This window comes from Peromyscus eremicus, chromosome 10 (genome assembly GCF_949786415.1).
Source record: "Peromyscus eremicus chromosome 10, PerEre_H2_v1, whole genome shotgun sequence".
Taxonomy (NCBI): Eukaryota; Metazoa; Chordata; class Mammalia; order Rodentia; family Cricetidae; genus Peromyscus; species Peromyscus eremicus.
This window is the reverse complement of record NC_081426.1, coordinates 24,199,092-24,220,964: the sequence shown is the minus strand read 5'-3', so window position 1 is coordinate 24,220,964 and position 21,873 is coordinate 24,199,092. Positions and strand designations below refer to the sequence as shown.

Genomic DNA, 21,873 nt, shown 5'->3' with positions numbered 1-21,873 from the left:
TGCTTTTTGGGAGACAATATCTCACTATGTAACCCTGGTTGGTGCTATATAGACCAGGCTAGCCTCAAACTCACAGAGATCTGCTTCCGCCTCCTAAGTGCTAGGACTAAGTGATAGGTGTGTGCCATCATGCCTGGTTCTTTTTGGTTTTTTTGAAAAACGGTTTCACTTTGTAGCCCAGTCTGGCCTGGAACTAACAGCAATCCTTTTGTCTCAGCCTCCTAAGTGCTGGGATATCAGGCGCAAGGCACCAACCCCCATTACATTTGTTTACATTTTTTTAAAATGATAGATTCTTATACACTGCCCAGGTTGGCCCCCAACTCACAATATTCCTGTCTCAGCTTCCAAAGTCACTGGAGTAAAAGTGACAGCCACTGTACCCAGCTGGAAATGTGTGCTGTGAAAATATGACTCGAAAAGGAAGACCTTTTACCTAAGCATTTGAGTGATGCTCAAACTGGCTTTGGAAGATTGCTCAAGAAAAACAAAAGATGAAAGCAGGCCAAGGTGCTAGGGAGATGGCTCAGTGGTTTAGAGCATTTGTTCTTGCAAAGGACCAAGGACCACATGGTGGCTCACGGCAGCACACAACCACCTTTAACTCCAGTTCTAGGAAATCCAACCCTTCTATCTTCTTCAAACCTCTGTGGACACATACATACAAGCATACAAGCAAAACATTCATACATATAAAATAAATCTAAAGAAAAAAAAAAGTAAGCCAAGATTTTCAAATGTAGAAGGTGCAGGACATGATAGCACATGCCTTTAATCCCAGCACTCAGGACACTGAGGTGGGTGGATCTCTGTGAATTAGAGGTCAATTTGGTCTACAGAGTGAGTTATAGGACAGCCAGGGCTATGTAGAGAGACCCTGTCTCCAAATAAATAATGCAAAAGAAGTACCTGTAAAAATCAATCATCATCCATTCCCCCCACCCACCCTCCCTCCGCTTCCTGTGTTTTCAAGACAGGGTTTCTCTGTGTAGCCCTGGCTGTCCTGGAACTCACTCTGTAGACCAGGCTGGCCTGGAACTCAGAGATCTGCCTGCCTCTGCCTCCTGAGTGCTAGGATTAAATGTGTGAGCCACCAGTGCCTGGCCCTAGAGAAATTGCAGAACCAGAGGTAAGGAAGTAAAGCTCATGGACACTAGATCCTGAGGGATCACAGAGAGCCCTAAATGTATTCCTATAGGCCATGGGGCTTCCTTAATGGGTTTGGAAGAGGATGAAGCTAGGCAAGGCTTACATTTGGAGGACAGCTTACATTTGGAGGACATGTGTTTAAGACAGATTAGGGGAATAGGAGAACGGACTGCAGGGACCTGGCTGGGAAAGCACATTAAGTGTTCAAGACATTGTTTTCGTTTGGGGCAGGGTTTGTACGCATGTGGTGCAGGAACACAAGAGGCCAGAGTAGAAGGTCAGGCGTCGCTCTCCACTGCTCTCTACATTACTGCCTTTGACGCAAGGTCTCTCACTTAACTGGAAGCTCACTGTCTAGGCTAAGCTAGTTCTGGGGATCCTCCTGTCACCACCACCTCCGATTACAGGCATGAACAGCCATGCTCCACTTTTTATGTGGGTGCTCATGAACTCAGGTCCTCAAGCCTGCACAGCAAGCACTCTTCCTCACTAAGTCATCTCAACTCCTCCAATGCGTTTTAAACATTCCTTTTGGCATTCCCCCCCTTTTTAAAAACATGCTCTTACTCTGCAATTTAGGCTAGCCTCAAACTCACTATGTTGCCCAGGCTGACCTTGGAACACCTTTGGTCCTGGAGTTATTGTATTAACATACCCTATTAAGTATATGTCTAGATAAATATATGGTATTTGCAGACACAGTAACAGAACCTTCCCGATTCTTTACTGTATGAGATACGCTGATACAGTGTATTTTATTGTATCCTACTTCATTTTTAAGATTTTTTGCTACAATCTATCACACGCTGATTTTGTGACATACTGATTAGTTTGTAACTATTCGGTCTTCGACACCTCGGATGTCTTGGGGAAACAGTTTCGCTTGGGGTGTGCTCTTTCAGACTGAGTCTCAACCTCGGCAGTGCGTGAAAACTACCTAAGTACTACTGAAAATGCAGCTCTCCAGACATGTAGATGTATTTGTACTCAGCACCTACGCGTATTCGGAAATAGCTCTAACACTTCTGCCCAGAAAGCGTATAAAAGCGAGTGAATACTTACAGAGCTGAGAACCACTAAGCTCAGGAGTTATGTGACAGCCTGGGGAGGAGCCCAGGCGGGGGCAGAGAGCATTGCGTGTGGCACCTGCGGTGTCAGGCACGTCCCGGTGCCTAGGCCCTCGCTTAGCCGAAACCAGCGCCACAGGGCCCGGTGACAGTGGCCGAGTAACTGACCGTGCGCCACCGAGTTCTCCGGCGCGGGCCCGCGGCGCGTACGACAACCGCCCCACAGTGCCCCGCGGCGCGCACGCGCAGTCCGCCGCTCCCGGCGTGCAGCGCTGCGGCCCAGGCGGCCGCCTCAGGCAGCCCCGCGGGGCCGGCCGGGCCCGAGCAGCGGGAGCATGGCGCTGAAACGGATCCAGAAGGTAAGAGTGGCGGACACGGGATCCTCCCGCCCTTCCACTCCGCGGGCTGCCGCAGCGACTAGAAACCCGCGGCGGGGCGCGTTGACACCTGCCCCGCGCGAGGCGGAACCGCCGCCGGCGCGGATTTAGGAGGTGGGTGCGTGCGCCGGGCAGGCGGGCGGCGCGCGGGGGCGGGGTCACGCGACCGTGTCACGTGCGCGCGCAGCTGCGGGCTGGAGTTCAGGGAGGCGTGGGAATGCCTAGCAAGGTAACTAGTGAGGGTGAGGCGCTGGAGTCCCTCAGCCTGTAGGTAACAGTCTGCTATTAGTCCGTTAACCTAGAATTTGGGAGATGCATCGCAGAAAAATAAAATAAAACCTAGTTCTGTTCCCCCTCACCACCCGTTATCATTTGTAAACATTTTAACATATCTACTTTTCGGTTTTTTTTCAGTTCCTTAAAAAAAAAAAAAAATTGCTGTAATTCTGTTTTGGTTTGTTTTTCGAGACAGGGTCTCTATGCAGTCCTAACAAGCCTGGAACTCGCTATGTCGACCAGGCCAACCTTGAACTCACGGAGTTGCCTCTACCTCCAGAGAACTGGGAATAAAGATATGCTGTACTTAGTGATACACATGTGCACATAGCATTAAAAGTTCTAATTTTCTATACTGCAAAATAATATTTATAACCCCTTTTTTAAAAAGACGTGGCCCCAGCACTCGGGAGGCAGAGGCAGGTGGATCTCTGTGCGTTCGAGACCATACTGGTCTACAGAGCGAGATCCAGGACAGCCAGGGCTTCACAGAGAAACCCTGTCAAGAAAAAAACAAACAAAAAAACCAACCAAACAAAAGATGTATTTATTTTTAGTTTATGTGTATGGGTTTTTTGCTTGCAAAACACTGTATAAATAATAAATAAATAAATCTTTAAAAAAAGAAAAGCTGGACCTTTAATCCCAGCACTTGGGAGGCAGAGCCAGGCGGATCTTGTGAGTTGGAGGCCAGCCTGGTCTACAGAGCGAGATCCAGGACAGGCACCAAAACTACACAGAGAAACCCTGTCTCGAAAAACCAAACAAAAAAGAAAGGAAGGAAGAAAGGACATGTGATCCCCAGGAACTGGAGTATGAACAGTTGTGAACCACCATTTGGGTGCTAGGAATCAAACCTGTATCCTCTGTAAGAGTAACAAGTGCTATTTCCTGCTCTCATTTCCCCCTCCTGAAGAATTAACCCCAACTATCATTAGGGAATTAGGACGACAGTCTAGATGGCTTCTTTGAACTGATTGGGGTCATCAGGTGTGGCAGTTGGGTTACCTTTCCAGTGGCCCTATCTAGGGGACCCTGAAAGTATACTAATGGTCCCATTGTACAGCAGTCGGATGTAGTGAGGAAAGGAAGTTCTTGACTAGTGCCTGGAAAGAAACATGAGGGAGAGGTGAAACTGGAGCCCTTTCGGCAGAGAAAATGATTCCGTTCCCCAAGATCAGGCATGAGCTAGAATAACATCTTAGGGTTATAGGCTCTAGACAGACATCCAAGAAGACAGAAAAGAGGTCATTTTAAAATGTCCAGAGTCAGCCGGGCGGTGGTGGCGCACGCCTTTAATCCCAGCACTCGGGAGGCAGAGGCAGGCGGATCTCTGTGAGTTCAAGGCCAGCCTGGTCTCCAAAGCGAGTTCCAGGAAAGGCGCAAAGCTACACAGAGAAACCCTGTCTCGAAAAACCACAAAAAAAAAAAAAAAAAAAAAAAATGTCCAGAGTCCATTAGAATCCCTTGATAGACTCACAAGAACGGGCATTCTAATATTAGGCTCCTCCTTGGCTGTTTTTTCTCTCTGGTCTCTAAGGCTTGACTCCACAATGGTGATACCAGGATGTGCTTTTAGGCCATTTGATAGGTGTTGGACTAGCTAGGCTCACAGTGTGACATTCCTCTCAATGGTGTATTAGCTGGGGTTTTCTAGAGGAGCAGAACTGATAGAATGGGAAAATATCTATGGGACTTAGAGTGGCTTACAGGCTGTGGTCTGGCTAGTCCAACAGTGACTGTCTCTGTGTGGAAAAGTGAAGAATTTGGTGGTTGTTTTAATCACCAGGCTGGATGTCTCAGCTAGTCTTCTGTCTCTTGGAATCCCACAGAAGTAGGTTTTACCACTAGCAAAGGATTGCAGGATAGATGAGCCAGCAAGAGTGAGGTCAAGCAGGAAAACAGTAAAAGCCTCCTTCTCCCATGTCCTTTTATGTGGGCTGCCACCAGGTGGTGTGGCCAGCATGGGTCTTCCCACCTCACATCATCCAGTCAAGAAAATCTCTCACAGGTGTGTTTAGCTGCTTGCATTTTAATTGATTCCAGATATAGTCAAGTTGACAACCAAGGTTAGCCATCATAGGTGGCTTCACAAGTTGTAACCAGGGAGGTTGGGGATTTAGCTCAGTGATAGAGCACTTGCCTAGCAAGCGCAAGGCCCTGGGTTCGGTCCTCAGCTCTTGAAAAAAAAAAATTCAAAATAACAAGTTGTAACCAGGAACCCCAAAAGATGTCATCTGGATCTCAGTTTGATCTTTCTTTGGTTCCTATGTACAAACTATTGCTCACCTTGAACTCTATATTTTTACTTTGTTCATATGTCTGTGTGTCTTTGTGTATGTCTATGTCACATGTGGAAGGATGCCCTTGGAGGCCAGAAGAGGGTGTTGGATCCCCTGAAGCCCCTTGAAGTGGGTGCTGGGGTCAGAACTCTGGTCTTCTGGAAGAGCAGCCAGTGCTCTTAAGTGCTGAGCCATCTCCCTAGTCTGTCACCATGAACTCTTTACCATTTGTATCCACCTCTGTAAGTAGGCTCCTGCCTGGCCTTCCTTCCAGCTGTCTCTGAAGGACTTGTGCCAGCAGAATTAGTCATAGCCAGACGACCAGTGTATAAATGCAGCTCCCTAGCCATATAGCAACCTAACTCCTTTCTTGTATTCTAGGAACTGACTGACTTACAGAGGGATCCTCCTGCTCAGTGTTCTGCAGGACCTGTAGGTGATGACTGTAAGTATTTTTCCAGAAGATTTCAGAAGGCTTGCAACCAAAACCTCCAGTGTTATCAGGGACCAGACTTCATTCCCACTCTCCTCAGTTGAGTAGTTTTTAAGAGATCTAATTGTTTTCTTTCACATGCTTACAAATTGCTTTTTGTTAGTTTGTTTTTGCTTTCTTTTGAGACAGCTGAGGCTGGCCTGGAATAAATAATTGTAGCCCAATTGGCCTCAAACTATTAATTTTCCTGTCTTATCTTCCAGATTGCTGGAATTATAAGTGTGTGCCACCTTGTCTAGTGTGGACTACTTTTCCTTTTCTTTCTTTTCTTTGTTTTTTGTTTGTTTGTTTTGATGTTTTTGAAGCTCAAAAACATTATCCCTTATAATAGAATTTGAGAACAATAACAACAGGACAGCTGAGCTGTAAATTTCATCAATTTCAAGGAGGAGAGAGACGGAGAAGAGGAGAAATAGTTGCCTATTAAGTTAGAGTTCATGAAAGGTGTGTTCAGCAATGTAGCTCAGCCTCTGTATGAAGTTGGAAACTGGGTTCTTCAGAGACATGGTGAGAAAGTCCAGAGAAGAGGCAGTTCGAGCATGCTTAGGATTTTGGCCAGTATCCAAAAAGACAGAAAGGAAGGAAGGGCCGGGCGGTGGTGGCGCACGCCTTTAATCTCAGCACTCAGGAGGCAGAGCCAAGTGGATCTCTGTGAGTTCAAGGCCAGCCTGGTCTACAGAGCGAGATCTAGGACAGGCACCAAAACTACACAAAGAAATGCTGTCTTGAAAAACCAAAATAAATATATATATATATATTACACACACACACACACACACACACACACACACACACACACACATATATAAGAAAGGAAGGAAGGGGAAAGTTTTCGAACTCAGGAAAGTGGGCAGGCTAAGCAGTGAAGATCTATCTGAAGGCTACTGCCGGAATTGCTTTTTCAGGGGCTCATGAGCTCACCTCTGTGTGACTGGTCAGGTTCCGTTCCAAATGGAGCCTGCAGGGTCAGAAGTCATTCTTTTTCTACTGAGTCATAAGGAAGACAGGTTGTCCCAGATCAGACATGGGCTACTAGTACAGTGGTCCCCAGCTGGTTGAAGAGGACTATCCCTGTGAGCTACGCTGGCAGGAGACTGGCAAGGGCTGTGGTAGCTGCCACACGCCTCTGCCACGGGGGAGAGCATGAGTAACTGTTCTCCACCTCTGTGCTCCTCCACAAGGAGACTAGAGAAGCAGCTCTGGCCAGACCTCCACCACCCTCACAGCAGGCTGCCTGGAGGCTGAGTCACCCACCACTAGGGTTTCCAAACCCTTGTCCTGCTCACATCTCACTTCAGCTTGTGGGCTGTTGGGCCTCTGGACAGTCCTCCTCACTGTACAGTGACTGAGGTCACAGTGACTGCACAGTGAAGGAAGACTGTAAGGAAGGGTGGAATCTTCCACACTGCAAAGAATTGAAGAGCGGGGTCTAATCCAGTGGACACCCTATGATAGCTGTGGCTGGATTGGTCTAATCCAGTGGACACCTATGATAGCTATGGCTGGATTGGTCTAATCCAGTGGACACCCTATGATAGCTGTGGCTGGATTGGTCTAATCCAGTGGACACCTATGATAGCTATGGCTGGATTGGTCTAATCAGGTGGACACCTATGATAGCTATGGCTGGATTGGTCTAATCCAGTGGACACCCTATGATAGCTATGGCTGGATTGGTCTAATCCAGTGGACACCCTATGATAGCTATGGCTGGATTGGTCTAATCCAGTGGACACCCTATGATAGCTGTGGCTGGATTGGTCTAATCAGGTGGACACCTATGATAGCTATGGCTGGATTGGTCTAATCCAGTGGACACCCTATGATAGCTATGGCTGGATTGGATTGCTATAGAAACAGACCTCAGCCTTGCCTGTAAGAAATTCTAGGTTAGGTTGAGGCGAGAAGAGCCACCCTAAATGTGGGGGTACCATTCCATGGGTGGGAGTCCCAGAATAAATGAGAAGAAAGCTAGCTGAGCTTCAGCATTGGTCTGTCTGTGCTTCCTGACTGGGGAGGCAGTGGTCAGCTGCCTGGAGCGCCTGCTGCCGTGACTTCTCTGCCATAATGGACTGTACCCTAGAACTGTGGGCTGTAGTAAGCCCCTCCCTCCTTAGGTTGCTTTTCTCAGGTGTTCTGTTGCAGCGATGTGGACAGCAGCTAATACAGTTCCAGTGCCTGTCAGGTGAATGGATAAAGTGTGGACCCAGTTTGATTGCCAGCACTCACAAGATGGCTCACAACCACCCCTAACTCCAAGTCCAGCCCTCTTCTGGACTCTGCAGGCATCAGACACGCACGTGGTACTCATACATATATCCAGGCAAAACAATCACACAGAAAATAAAAGTAAATCTTACAAAAAAAATGTTAATACAGGCTAGAGAGGTGGCTCAGAGATTAAGAACACTGACTGCTCTTCCAGAAGTCCTGAGTTCAATCCCCAGCAACCACATGGTGGCTCATTAACCATCTATAACAAGATCTGGTGCCCTCTTCTGGCGGGCAGTGATACATGCAGACAGAACACTGTATATATAATAAATAAATAAATCTTTCAAAAAAAAGAATATTAATGCATATAATGCCACTGGATTATACAATTAAAAGTTGTATAAATGGCCAGGCATAGTGATGTATACCAGTAATTCAAGCGCTTGGAAGGTTGAAGTAAGAGATTCAGAAGTTCAAAGCCAGCCTGGGTTACATAGTAGACTTTGTTTCAAAACATAAAACACAAAGCTGGACAGTGGTGGCACACGCCTTTAATCCCAGCACTCAGGAGGCAGAGGCAGGTAGATCTCTTGAGTTCAAGGCCAGCCTGGTCTATAGAGCAAATTCCAAGACAGCCAGGGCTACACAGAGAAACCCTGTCTTGAAAAACCAAATAAATATATAAGTAAATCCCATGCACACAAAGCTATTTATACAAATTGTGTAAGTGTGTACATGTGGGGGCCAGAGATGTTTCCCACTTTACTTTTTAATTATTTTATTATTATTTTATATATACTTTATTATTTTATTTGCATGTATGTCTATTCACAACAGTACCTTCAAAAACCAGAAGAGGACATTAGATCCTGGAAGTGGAGTTACCAGCAGTTGTGAGCTGCCGTGTGGGTGCTGGGACTTGCTCCTGGGTGCTCTGGAAGAGCAGTCAGTGCTCTTAACACCAATCTGTTTCTCCAGCCCCTTCATCTTATTTTCTGAGACAGAGTCTTTCACTAAACCTGGAACTCACCTTTTTGGCTAGACTGGTTAACTACCTAGCCCCTAAGATGCACCTATCTAAACTGTCTCTCTCTCTCTGTCTCTGTCTCTGTCTCTCTCTGTCTCTCTCTCTCTCTGGCTAGTTAACTACCTAGCCCCTAAGATGCACCTATCTAAATGCACACATTCTCTCTCTCTCTCTCTCTCTCTCTCTCTCTCTCTCTCTCTCTCTCTCTCTCTGGCTAGTTAACTACCTAGCCCCTAAGATGCACCTATCTAAATGCACACATTCTCTCTCTCTCTCTCTCTCTCTCACTCTCTCTCTCTCTCTCTCTCTCTCTCACACACACACACACACACACACACACACACACACACACACAGTCATCTCCCTAGCCCCATAATTTTTTTTTAGACCATGTAAATAGCCTTAAATTTTGAGCCTCTTGTAAATGATTATTTTTATGTTATGTATATTTTACTATTACTTTATAAGGACTGGAGAGTTGATCAACTTGAATTGATCCCCAGAGTGCTTGTAAAAGTGGAAGGAGAAAACTGACCCCACAGAATACTGTCCTCTGACTTCCACATGCACACCATGGCACATGAGCAGCCCTACACAGACATCATATACACAATAAGAATACATAAGAATTTAAGAACCAAATAATTAGCATGAGATGGAATTAAAACAGTCAAAAGCAAAAGAAGTGATACTTTCAAGCCGGGAGTGACTCAGCAGGTGGTCTGATGGCCTGAGTTCAGTCCCCAGAACTCACAGATGAGAGGAAGGCGGCGACTCCACAGAGTCATCTTCTGACCTCTATATGTGCACTGTGGCACCACACACAACAACAATCAGTTTAAAATGCTTTAAAGAAGTGATATTTCATTAGCTCAGGCAACTGTAAGTGAGCATTTGATTGAAATATTGAGGAAGATCTGTGAGCTGCTTGGCTGCCTTTCTGCAGCCAAGGAGAAAGTTTCAGAAGCTTCTCTTTAGTCCTTGTGTTCAAAACATGAGTGTTGTCCCTGCCATGGACCGACAGGTGACGGGAAAACCAGGACAGGTCCAGGCCTTAGACTTTGCCCACCTTCAGTACCTGTCATGGATTTGTATGAGATGAATCTTCTTGAGAGGAAGACCTCTAAAAACTCGGAAGCCCACCCCATGAGTGAGAAGACAGCTTCCACAGAGGCTCTGGAGTCTACTGCCCTGAGGTACTCTGCAGCCTTGGATATGGCTATTTGGGGCATTCAGGGCAGCCTTGATGAGCACACACACAGGAGCCGCTCTGGGCACAGGCAGAGCAGTGAAGACAGCCCAAGGCCCTGCAGAGAACAGAGGGTTGGTAACAAAGTCTGGCTGCTGAAGAGCAGGAACTTGAGAAGAACAGGAAGGCTCCGTCTTGACTTGTCATCGTGTCCTCAGAACACTGCTTGGGCCACTGGGGGAGATGAGGTGAGGGACCAAGAGGTCCCCAGCCTGAGATGAGGTGAGGGACCAAGAGGTCCCCAGCCTGAGAGAGTCTCTCCAAAAGGGCTTCAAAATGAATCAAGGGAAAAAGTAGGGACAGAAAAGCTTGTCAACAGTAACGTGGAAATTGGCAAAAGACTAGCTAAGGTGTAGTTCTGTGCAGAGAGAGTAGTTATACCTGTGTAGTTAGTCATGAGGCTGGAGAAAGGGATCAGCAGTTAAGAGCACTTGCTGCTCTTTCAGAGAGCCTGATTCCAGTTCCCAGCACCATGTTGCATCCACAACTGTCTTCAACTCCAGTTCCTGGGGATCCAACGCTGTTATAGCCTTCTCACCACAAGGCACATACATGGTACACATACATACCTGCAGGCAAAATACCCATACACATCAAATAAAAATAAATCTTGAAAAAAACAAAAGAATTAGTCTTAACCAAAAAAGATCTGAGATCTTTGAGCCCGGTCTCTGAGACTGATGAGCATCAGTCATGTCACGGTGGAGTCTTACACTGCTGCCCTGGTAAGCATTCCCGATGGGCAGTGACTGTGTCCAGGAAATTTAATTTGGATCTGTGTCACTTTAGTAACTATAACCCTGGATCCAGTAGCTTCCAGGGATTCCTGGGAGTCCTGGTGAGTTATGGAGCTTGAGAGTGCTTTTCAGCCAGGTGGCAATGGCACCTGCCTTTAATCCCAGCACTGGGGAGGCAGAGGCAGGTGGATCTCTGTGAGTTTGAGGCCAGCCTGATCTACAGAGTGAGTTCCAGGACAGCCAGGACTACACAGAGAAACCCTGGGGGAAGGGGGGGAGCACGCTTTTCAAAGCCCCAAACCTGTAGTCAGTGTCAGAAATGAGGCGGTTCTGTGTGGACCTTCTGCCTTGAGCTTAGTGGCACCTTCTTGGTAGAACAGACACCCTTCACTGAGGAGTCTCTTACATGCCCTTCTCTTTTGTCTTGCAGTGTTCCACTGGCAGGCCACCATCATGGGCCCGGTAGGTAGTGCTGCTGCATGCACAGCTCTAGTTTGTTTCTAGTACTTCATGATTCTTGTAGGCACTGATTTCTTCCTCTGCCTTGGCCTTCCAGAATGACAGTCCTTACCAAGGAGGTGTTTTTTTCCTGACCATCCACTTCCCTACAGATTATCCTTTCAAGCCCCCAAAGGTGAGCTGCCCCCAACTCTCATAATGTTTTGATAAAAGGACAGCTTATAATGACCTTCTGTGTCACAAGTAAATAGCTGTATGTGTACCTCTCCCAATGCGCTTCCATTCCAGATCAATGATTACAACCTGCTGGGACATTAAACTGCAGATATTCACGATTAGTCCTTGTCTTACGGTCTCTCTTGCTGTAATAAAATGTCATGACCAATCACCTTGGAGAAAAAAGGGTTTATTTCATCTTATGACTCTTAGGTTATACTCCATCAGCAAAGAATGTCAGGGAAGAAACTCAAGCACGAACCTGGAGACAGGACATGTGCAGACTGTGGAGGGGTGCTGCTTACTGGCCTGGCTTCTCATGGCTTGCTCAGACTGTTTTCTTACACAACCCAGGCCCCAGAATGCCACCATCCACAGTGAGCTGGGTCTTCCTACACCAATCATTGATCAAGAAAATGCCCTACAGCCAGGTGGTGGTGGTGGTGGTACATGCCTTTAATCCCAGCACTCTGTTGCAAAGGCAGGCAGATATCTGAGTTCAAGGCCAGCCTGGTCTATAGAGTGAGTTCCAGGACAGCCAGAGCTACATAGTAACACTCTTTCTTGATAAACAGACAAATTCTTCTTCATCCTAGTCACCCAGACCAAAGTAGCTAAGCAAAGAGTGAGAGTGAATTTTATCTGGCTGTTTCTCGTGAGGATTGCTTCCTCGTCACAACCATAATTAAGTTGGTTTTAGCGCAGATATTAAGTTGGTTTTAGCGCAGATATTTGAGTTTTGGGGTTCTACCACCCTGCTTGTTACTCTTCACAGCACAGTGCTTAGGAAAGTTGCCATCAGTCCCCATGTTCAAAATGAGAATCCAGCAAGAAATGGGCTGACCCAGGCGGGTATCCCACGCATGCAGGGAAACATGGTGGGCACGCTGGACAAATGTGGCAGTGGGCGGGACATATCATATAGGCATGGCAGTGGCAGTGGCAGTGGCCATTCATTCACGACCCAGACACTGCATCCGCACAGAAATGGTTTATTTTAATAGACAAAGAGAAAGATAGGAAAGAGAGAGAGAAGAAAGAGAAAGAGAGAGAGGGTGTAAGTTTTACAACTCTGGGAGAGAAGTATCCTGACCACTTGGGGAGTCAGGTGATGGCTGGAGCTGCAATGAGACTGCAGCCCTGGAGGGTGAGGTATCCCAGATACCTGGAGCCACTTAGGACAGCTCTGTCCTGGAGGGGAAGTTATTCTGACTGCTCCGGAGAGTCAGGCCTGAGCTGCTAGGACAGGAAGGGTATCCTGACTGTTCAGGAGAGTCAGGCTATACCTGGTGTGGTGGGGGATGGTCTCACTGCAGGATATAGCAATCCTGCTCCTCTCCTGGAGAGCCACTACAGCTGAGCAAATCAGCCCTCATTTAAGGGGGCTTCCTAGCAGAGCTCTGCTTCTCCAGCCTAAGATGTTGCTTCTTTTGCTTCACTCTGCAAAAGGGGAAACCCCTGCAGAAATGAGAAAAGTTAGTTTTTCATCTCTCCCTTGCTTTATCCACTGAGGGACATCTCAGCAAGGTTCTTCTCTATGCCAGTGAATGAAGATCTTCACACCCAAAACTCTTGAAAAAGAGATTTATTTGGGAAGGAGGAGTCCAGGAGAGTAGCTGCCTCTACCGGGGTGGAGAGAACAGCCCACAACTGACCAGGGCAGTTTATATAGGATGTCTTGGGGGCGGAGTCAACCAGTGATTGGTTAGTTTTTGTCTGCCCAGGGATTGGTCAGTTTTGTGGGCTAGGAGCAGGGATGGCTCTGATTTCAGAGCCAAACTGTATTTCTTTCACGGGCCTTTCTTGGTTTTTTGACACTTCCTCTAAGGCCAGGGCACATTTCTTTCATTGACTCTGATTCTAGGGACCAAGAGTGTTATTTTGGTACTAGTTTCAGAGTCAGGGCATGTTTCCTTGGTTCTGGGTTTGGAGATGAAGTGTTCATTTCTCTGGCTCAAGTCCCAAACCCAGGCTGTGTTTCTTTCCCTGGTTCTGGGCTCCAGAGTCAGGGTGGGTTTCTTTAGCCCCTTTCCCTACAGAGGGGGTCAAAGGTGCACACCTCATGGGAGGAAAGGCAGAAGAGAGAGAGGGAGGAAGGGGAGGGGGTTTTCCTTAAAATGAGGCTTTTACATCAGACGCAGGGTTGCACCAAGGAGTGGGTCAGAATACATTGGTTTCCAAGGGGCGGATCAGAATATTAATATTCCTCCATTTTGACTCTTATAAAAAGGTGAGTTATGGATAGCAAGTGGGGGAACAAGGGTGCTGCATTCTCAAGACTGCTTCAAGCTGACAAGGGGTGAAGTGGGGAGGGGGAAGCCGGGAATTACACATGGCAGCAGGAGATCTCGGGCGTCTGTTCCTTGAGGTTGTTAGGAGAAAAAATAGATTATTATCATTGGCCTTATGAGCTGGGCTAGCCATGGGAAGAGTGATAACTGCCAGAGAGAATGGAACAGAGAAGTGCCCTGGTAGTACAGAAGAGGCAAGGGTGAATGAGTGAAACATGAGAGTGAATGAATATGCCCTTTATTGGGACAGCTTGGAAAACCAGGTTCCAGTTGCTGGGCAGGTGCCCGCCTGAGCCTGGAGAGGTGGTACCAGCAGTGAATTGAGGGATGACGTGTTCTTTAGGAGTGTAGGAGCCATCACATCTGCCATTTCTCAGGAGGTGGGGTGCATCTATCCCAGTTGGCATCCTCAGAGCTGGTATCAGCTGCTGCAGGGGCTGGCGTGTCTGGGGAGCCTCTTGGCCCAAGCAGAGGAGGGAAACTGCAAAATATGCTCAAAAATGGGTGAGGTCAAAATGGGCTCTGGAGACTGTTAGTTTTCATCAGACCAGATTTCTTGATACAGTAGCCGAACTTTTCCAGGAGCCTGTAGTATCTGTAAGACAGCTGGAATAGATTTTTATCATAGCAAAAGGGTTAAAAAGCTAAAGGGGCAGTTAAACTGATATCCTAGTCATCAAACATCGTCAGATCTGAGAAGGATAAATTTAAGAAGTGAGACAGCTTTCCAGTCTCTCTGTGGTCATTGAGGGGAAAGAAGCCCCAAAGGCAGCACTTGTTCAGCTGATAAGCCCAGAAGATCTGACAGATTTTTTTTCTGTGAAGTAGAAGTTTGGGGAGGTCATCCTACCTGTCTTGGCAGAGAGGACAACCGATCCCTATTGCTCCTCTTATTCACAGCCTGGACAGGATCTCAGCTTTTCTCTGCATGGCCAGCCTTGCCATGAGCTTCCGGGTGGAAATTCTTCTGTGGCCATCTGTATTCTTGGAGGAGATACAGGATGCTGCCAGCAGCTATCGTCAAAAGCTTTTGTATTAAATGCCATATTCTCAGATCTCTACAGGTGTTTGATGACTGGAGGAACAAAATCTGTTAAAAGTATAAATTAAATTAACTTTGAAACCATATATAAATTAAATCTGAATATACAGTTTTCCCAGTTGGTCACAGCCCAATGAAGTCAGCAAGGACAGGGAGGCTCACATTCTTAAGCCTGAATAGATCCTGAGTAAGGAGAGACATTCTCTAAGCCATTGGCAGTGATATCTGAATCCACCACCATTTTTAATGCCCTATAGCTATAGTTCTGATCCCTGAGTACAGCCAGACTAGAATCCTGAATGGCTTTTATAGAAATAATTATTTCTTAAACTGTCTCCTTAGAAGGCAAAGAAGAGTGACAGGGGAAAGATCCCAAGGCTGAAAACAGGAGAAAAGGGGCTTGTGAGTCAGGGTACGGCCCAACTCTGAGAAAAGGACCCTCTGAGCAAAGGAAAAAGACCCTCTTGGTGGACTCTATGCCAGGGGTTCCATCCTTAACCTAGCCCTCTAGCCTGTCCTGAGAACAGGGAGCATAGGATGATGTATTCTCCATAGCTGCTTCAAGCAGAAATGGAGCACAAGTGGTCAGAACTCTGGCTAGTTAAAGATAAGAAGGGAACCCAGGCATGTGGTCATCTGGCCTAGCTGTAGAGACAGGAAATAATTACGTTTGGCTGGACTGGTTGACATCAGCCTTCAGCAGGTCCATGTTGTCTCACAGGTTGAAGTCAGTAGCTTGATGCCTGGATGTGTCAGTCATCCAGATGGAAGCCCACTGAAACAGATACAGACTAGAGACAAGAGTGAAAATTTATGAATTTATTTGGAACCTCTTGGCCCATGGTCTTAGTAATTGGGAAAGGGAGACCAAGAGGGAGCAAAATACCATCCTCAGGAATAGATGGGTGGGGAAAACTGAAAACTCATTCATCTGGAGCTCATTTGACCTCTGTGAAGTGGATCTTATAAAAGGTAATAAAAGTTTTAGATAAATTAGTATTATCAATCAATACTGAACTCCATATCGTAGAAGAGCAGACAATGGGTATCTGCAAAACAGTAGAAGTAGACTCATACTCTTGAGTCCTAGCAGAATTATAGATATGTGTTAAAAGGTATGTATAACTGGTTTTTATATCCTGAATCACTTTCTAAAAACTGCTCCCAAGGAAAGGTTCAAGATCTCTCAAATGTCTTCTTACAATATAAAAAATGAAGTACATGGCATTTTAAAAAGATTTAAAATCTCTTAGGCATTACTATTGTTACATTATCCCAGCCTAGGAGTGTGTTGCCTCTGCCCACAAGTGAGTCAGGCAATGAAATGGGCTGGCAAGTTGGCTATATCACCAGCATGTGGGGGGATAGGTCTCCGGGGCCCGCCCATTCGAGCCTGAGAGCGAGTCAGAATCTTAACCCCTTGGAAACTGGTCAGAATACTAACATTGCTCTCTTAGGGTTGCCTGCCTGGGCCCTGTAGGAGCTGGGGTGGGTGCACTGCTGGCAGCTCAGCAGAAGCTGCTCTTCACTTGGATTAGTTTCCAGAGTTCCTTGTGGCTTATCTGACTTGATATCTTATTTTCACAGGTTGCTTTCACTACCAAAATCTATCACCCCAATATCAACAGCAATGGCAGCATCTGCCTGGACATCCTGAGGTCACAGTGGTCCCCAGCATTGACTGTGTCCAAAGGTAGAGACTGACATGTTCTCAGCATGTCTGTCTCATGTACTTTTACCCCTTTGCTGGCTAGTGTACATGGAAGCTCAGGAAGAACAGACAACTTCCCCAGATCACAGAGTCCTGCCCTGTCTTGTGCCACCTCACTCTCCACACTGTAAGGAGACAGCATGTAAAGCACAGCACCTATGTCCTAGTAGTTCTCAGCAGTCAGTTGAGATGCCGTGTGATGCTCAAAACTGCCAAATGGGTACAAGAAGACAACTTGCATTTTTCACCTAAAAGTCAAAAGGCAAATATTCAACTTTTCTCTTCCTTCCTTCATTGATCCAAGGAGGACCAACACAGACTGGGAGTCATCTCTGAAAGGACAGACACAGGACCTCTTGAGATCTCTTGATCTCAAGAATCTGTTAAGGCATTTTCCCTTCCCAAAACAAGTGATAATGAGCTTGCAGTGAGTGAGATTAAGAATTCAGTTTAGCTGGGTGTGGTGGCACACACCTCTGATCCCAGCACTTGGGAGGCAGAGACAGGCAGATCTCTGTGAGTTCAAGACCAGCCTGGTCTACAGGACAGCTAGGACTATACAGTGAAATCCTGTCTCAAAAAAACAAAACAATCTAATCTAAACTATGCTACAGAAGTATAGGTGCTCCTGAACTAAGATTGAGTACAGTATGGGTAGGTGGGACAACAAAAGCCCCTCCCCCCCCCTTATAAGTGGGACATAAGGCAAGCAAATGGCAGAGCTTTGGGCATTGGGAGAGGCACCAAACTGCCTGGGACAACTGGCAGGGTGGCCTTTGGAAGGCAGAAAAGGCCTGCAGGTGGATATGGTAATCCAGGACAGAGGCACTGCCTCTGTCCTGTGCAGGGTCGCAGTGCACTCTGTCAGACTAACACATCTAGGAAACAGGCCAACATTCTGTCAAAATGTCTCTTCTCTGGGTTGTACCTCAGGTAGGCGGCCTTCTCCCACTGTCCAGCAAGTCAGGAGCAGCCATCAGAGTCTGCCAGCCCCCAGGGCCAGTGGCGTCTTAGACAAGGAGTCAGAAAAGGGCAGAGAGGAGAATGGCGGCAAGGGGCACTTGAGAAAGGACAGGCAGCCCTGAGTGGATGGAGAGAGGTCCACAGCCCTCAAGTGGCAGGCTTTCAGAACACTGGAATTGAGTTTCTTCATTAAAGGGGACCCGCCCTTCCCACAGGTAGCTTTACCCGTAGGAAACTGTTGTCAGGACTTCAGACTCACTGAAGCAAGTTTGTTTTGAGTCATGGTAGATTTAAGGCAAAGCACAAATACAGCTCTCACAGTTTCACCCGCTCCTTGGCAAGCCCTGGTAAATGACTTCTTTTGTTCAAGGCCTTTGGCACTGTCTCCACACAGGAGAGCACAGAAGCAGGAGGATGCATTGGCTTTGCAGTCCTGGTTCAGATTTTACTTGAACTTCAATATTCTGATTCCTGTCTTCTTACCAGTAAACAAAGACTTCTGGGGCACTAAAGATATGTGGTATGGGCACAGACTGGGGGTTTGGGAAGAGTGCGAGAGCTAAGACTTCAGGGGCTTCCAGGAAGTAGGGAGGTAAAGACCAGGACCACACAGAGGAGGGAGGTGTCCTAGAACAGCGTGCTGGAACTACACTGTGATGTGCATCATGCTGGTGTTTTAGCAGCAGATAGAATCATTCCATTGGAGTGTTGAGGGAACAGTGCAGTGGAGGAGCTTCACTGGACCCGCAGATGACCCACAGGCTCGTGGCCTCCGCTGACTGACCCTTTCTTTTCTTCCTAGTTCTCTTATCCATCTGCTCTCTGCTCTGCGACCCCAACCCTGATGACCCTCTGGTGCCAGAAATAGCCCACACCTACAAGGCCGACAGAGAGAAGTATGCGTCCTCTTTGGGTTGGCTTTGTGTGCGGCTGCCCAGGTTCCCACGGACATCTTCCTGCCCAAGCCAAGCCCATGTATGCAGTGGTGTGCCCTGGGCGTAGCCTCCTGGCTCTTCCTAACACATCCTTTGACTCAGAGGAGGGAGAAGGGATAAAAGCACTTTGCCCTCCTGGATAGCTCACCAGCTACCACTGCCGAATCCTAAAATAGTGTCAAGCTTAAGTCAGTGGTCAGCCAGCAAAGGACTGAAGACTATGACGAGAAAATTCTGCATTAAATTAGAAGGTTTATGACAGAAAATAAGGGGTTGTCTGCTTGGAAAAGCCCAGAACGAGGCTGAACCAGTCAAGGTGGGCAGCACTGCCCAGGTTAGTTTGCTGGTGCAAATTAGAAATCCAAAGTGTGTGGCTGTGTGATCAGCAGACCCAGCCCTCACTGCCAGCTGTTTACGACTAATTTCCAGACCCAGATCATAGGACTCCCTCCCTTATACTGAAGCTGGGTTGCTAAAGCATCCGCAGGAGTCACTAGCATGGGTCAGTCTCTGAGCTGGGTCCAGTGTGGCAGACCTACTGATGGTACAGGCCCGGGTGCGGCTCTAGAGCTGCATCTTCTTTGTCTTTTTTTTAATTTTATGTGTGTGGGTATTTTGCCTGTATACATGTCTCTGTACCACGTACATATGTGGTGCCCACAGAGGCAAGAAGATAGCATTGGCTCCCCTGGAACTGGAGTTACAGAGGGTTGTTAGCTGTCATGGAGGTGCTGGGAATTGAACCTGGATCCTCTAGAAAGAGTAGCCAGTGCTCTGTGGTGGTTGTTTGTTTATTTGTCTGGTTTGGTTTTGGTTTTTTGACACAGAGTTTTAATTCCCAGCACCCACATGGCAGCTCACAACTGTCTGTAACTCCAGTTCCAGAGGATCTGGCACCTTCACACAAGATATGCAGGCAAAACATCAACACACATGAAATAAATTAATTTTTAAAAAAATAGCAAAAAAGCTGGGCAGTAGTGGCGCACGTCTTTAATCTCAGCACTCAGGAGGCAGAGGCAGGTAGATCTCTGTGAGTTCAAGGCCAGCCTGGTCTACAGAGTGAGTCCAGTACAGCCAGGGCTACACAGAGAAGCCCTGTCTCAAAAAAGCAAACCAAATAAACAAAAAGATTAGTAAGTCTTAGCTCATCGGTTAGTTTTGTCTGAAGAGATTAGGATAGAAAGGATTTTTTTCAAGCTTTTTTTCTTGAAGCCTTTATAAATCTGTTTTCCTTAATGAAGTTTACCAAGACCAGTCAAAGTGAGTTTGAACTGATTGGACTTTAAGGTTTTACTTGTTTGTTTTGTTGGTGTTAAGTTTGAGACAGGGTCTCACTGAGTAACCCTGTCTGGCCTTAAACTCGGAGATCCACCTACTTCTGTCTCTTGAGTGCTGGGATTGTAGTGCACCACCATGCCCAGCTGAAGCTGTATTTATTTTAATATTTAGTGGGAACTATTTTAGATAGAACAAAATTATTTTTTCAGTATCCTCTAATTACACATTTCTAATTTACTGTTGTATGTATGGCATCAGTTCTCATTACAGTATGAAGCCAAATGCACATACCTACAGAGCCCCACTAGATACCAGGTGTGGCCCCTGAGATTTGCACAGGCTTGTCCAGTCCTCCCCTCGGCCCCACAAAGCAGATGGTGTTTTATGTTTCATGGTAAACAGTCAAGGGATGTGATAAGCCATTCACAGAGAGGTGATCCAGCTACAGAGGTCATATGGATTCACAGATTATGCCAGCGTTCTGGAGTTTGTGTGCCGGACAGCTGGAATATTCCAAGCTGAACTCTTTCCACATCTTGCATTCATACTGAAGGGCATAGGGGAGAAAAGATGGGGTTTGCATCAGTGTATGTTCCACCACAGGTAGTTATGGAGGAGCAACAGGAACCACCAAGCTAACGGGTTACCCCCATGACTGAAGTGCTTCTGTTCCAAAGAAAGCCTCTCTCTCTCTCTCACCCATCAGTCCCCAGGCCTGCCCAGCACAGCTTTATGTTCCCTACTCCACATCGAAAGGATAACATTCCAAGTGAGGGTGTCACTCCATCTGCTTTTTCTTCCAGATACAACAGACTAGCAAGAGAGTGGACACAGAAATATGCTATGTAAGTGCCTCGAAGGCTCCATGGGAGACAGTATCCAAGAGAAGCTTGCCAGGCAGAGTGGCCTTCCTGTGAAGCTCTGAGCTATTGGCTAAGGCACTCACAGAACATCCTCCGTTCACACACGTGTCGGCCATTCACTCTCTGGCTGCAGCATGTTGGTGGTGCCACTTTCAGCCATTGTGGCCTTGACAGTATCACACCTTTGATGCCAAATCAGCAACCATCGTTATGATCTGCAGTCTTCCTGTTACACTAGAATTGGTCTATCCCCAGCTTTTCTGCTTGTCTCTGGGGAATCAAGCCATGCATGCCTCCCCTACTTGTCCTCAAATGGTGCACTAGTCACTATGGCACTGTAGGGGGCCTGGTCTGCTCCCTAACCACATGCCCTTTGCCTTTAGAACACAGTGCAGTCCTGAGGGCCCAGGGCAGAGTGGGCTTTCCTCGTACTGTCTGCCACAGAGCCATGTCCTCAGGAGTCCGAGTGCATCCTGGAGGCTCCTGGGAACTGGAACAGCATCGTGAAAGTGCTTCTGCTCTCTTCCACCACCCTCTGTAGTGCTATATGCCGCGTTTCTCTCCTCACACCAGACAGCAGCTGGGAAACATCAGGTTCTATAAAGCACGTAACTCCCCAAGAAAGAAGATGTCATTATCGACGTGGAGAGATTGGGGTTGTGCTTTGTATGTGGTGAGGCTTTCCCCACTCTTCTCCCACTGGGAACTTAACAGGAAGTTCAAGTATAAGCCATTCACAGATGGGAACATAAGGAAGGAGAGGGACTTTAAATGCAAATAAAAAATGAAATTCCCTCAGAACTATGAATGACAATTGACATTTTTTTCTTCTTTCAGAATAAACTTAACAGGTTCTCCAGAGATTTGATTAGGTTTTAAGTGCTTGGCTTCCTCTGTGGGCTTTCTGACGGAGCAAGGTTTGCTCTTAAGTCCGGGGCTTTGAGAGCAGCATCAGTGTGTGTGGAACGTGTTTTTTTGAAGAGAGTTTTGTTACATAGCCCAATCTGGACTTAAATTCTGGTTCCTCCTGTCTCAGTCTTCTGAAAGTTGGACTTATTAACATCTGCCACCACAGCTGCCTAAGAAAGAAACTTCTAGAAAGGTCTTCAAAGTGGGAGGAGAACTAAGGAGTTTCTCTAGCGAGTGCTTTGTGTTTTGGGGTTGTTTTGTTTTGGGTTGATGAGCTCTCACAATATAGTCCAGACTGGACTCTAAAACTAGAGATCTCTTCGTCCTGGTCT

General features: G+C 46.9%; 2 protein-coding genes across 12 annotated transcripts in view; one reads left to right on the top strand and one right to left on the bottom strand.

The window, feature by feature from the left end:
* Positions 1-2,448, bottom strand: part of Urgcp (upregulator of cell proliferation) — a 47,815-nt gene extending 45,367 nt beyond the window's left edge. For 2 of the 3 annotated variants that reach the window (XM_059275506.1, XM_059275507.1), the window contains exon 1: positions 2,212-2,448. The gene's annotated coding sequence lies outside the window, so the exon portion shown is untranslated. The remainder of the gene's footprint in view (positions 1-2,211) is intronic. The other variant, XM_059275505.1, reaches the window with a different exon arrangement.
* Positions 2,449-2,461: 13 nt separating this feature from the next.
* On the top strand, positions 2,462-21,433 carry Ube2d4 (ubiquitin conjugating enzyme E2 D4 (putative)). Of its 9 annotated transcripts, none has more exons than XM_059275513.1 (8): positions 2,462-2,575; positions 5,533-5,596; positions 11,302-11,333; positions 11,428-11,505; positions 16,467-16,572; positions 18,356-18,449; positions 20,573-20,614; positions 21,016-21,433. In XM_059275513.1, exons 1-8 carry the CDS (start codon positions 2,552-2,554, stop codon positions 21,137-21,139), a joined length of 564 nt encoding a protein of 187 aa, XP_059131496.1. In that variant the 5' UTR covers positions 2,462-2,551; the 3' UTR covers positions 21,140-21,433. The 9 variants fall into 9 exon arrangements, with proteins under 9 accessions (XP_059131496.1, XP_059131493.1, XP_059131494.1 ...); XM_059275510.1 differs by having other exon boundaries at positions 5,533-5,683; XM_059275511.1 differs by having other exon boundaries at positions 5,533-5,683; positions 18,356-18,528; positions 21,016-21,140.
* Positions 21,434-21,873: the final 440 nt, after the last annotated feature.

Bases quoted from the DNA above. Each gene is read 5' to 3' on its own strand.
- Ube2d4 (XM_059275509.1), top strand. From the start codon at position 2,552: ATGGCGCTGAAACGGATCCAGAAG. The intron at 11,506-16,466 runs GTGAGCTGCCCC...TTATTTTCACAG, and splicing joins ATCCTTTCAAGCCCCCAAAG to GTTGCTTTCACTACCAAAAT. The intron at 18,529-20,572 runs GTATGCAGTGGT...TTTTTCTTCCAG, and splicing joins CCTGCCCAAGCCAAGCCCAT to ATACAACAGACTAGCAAGAG.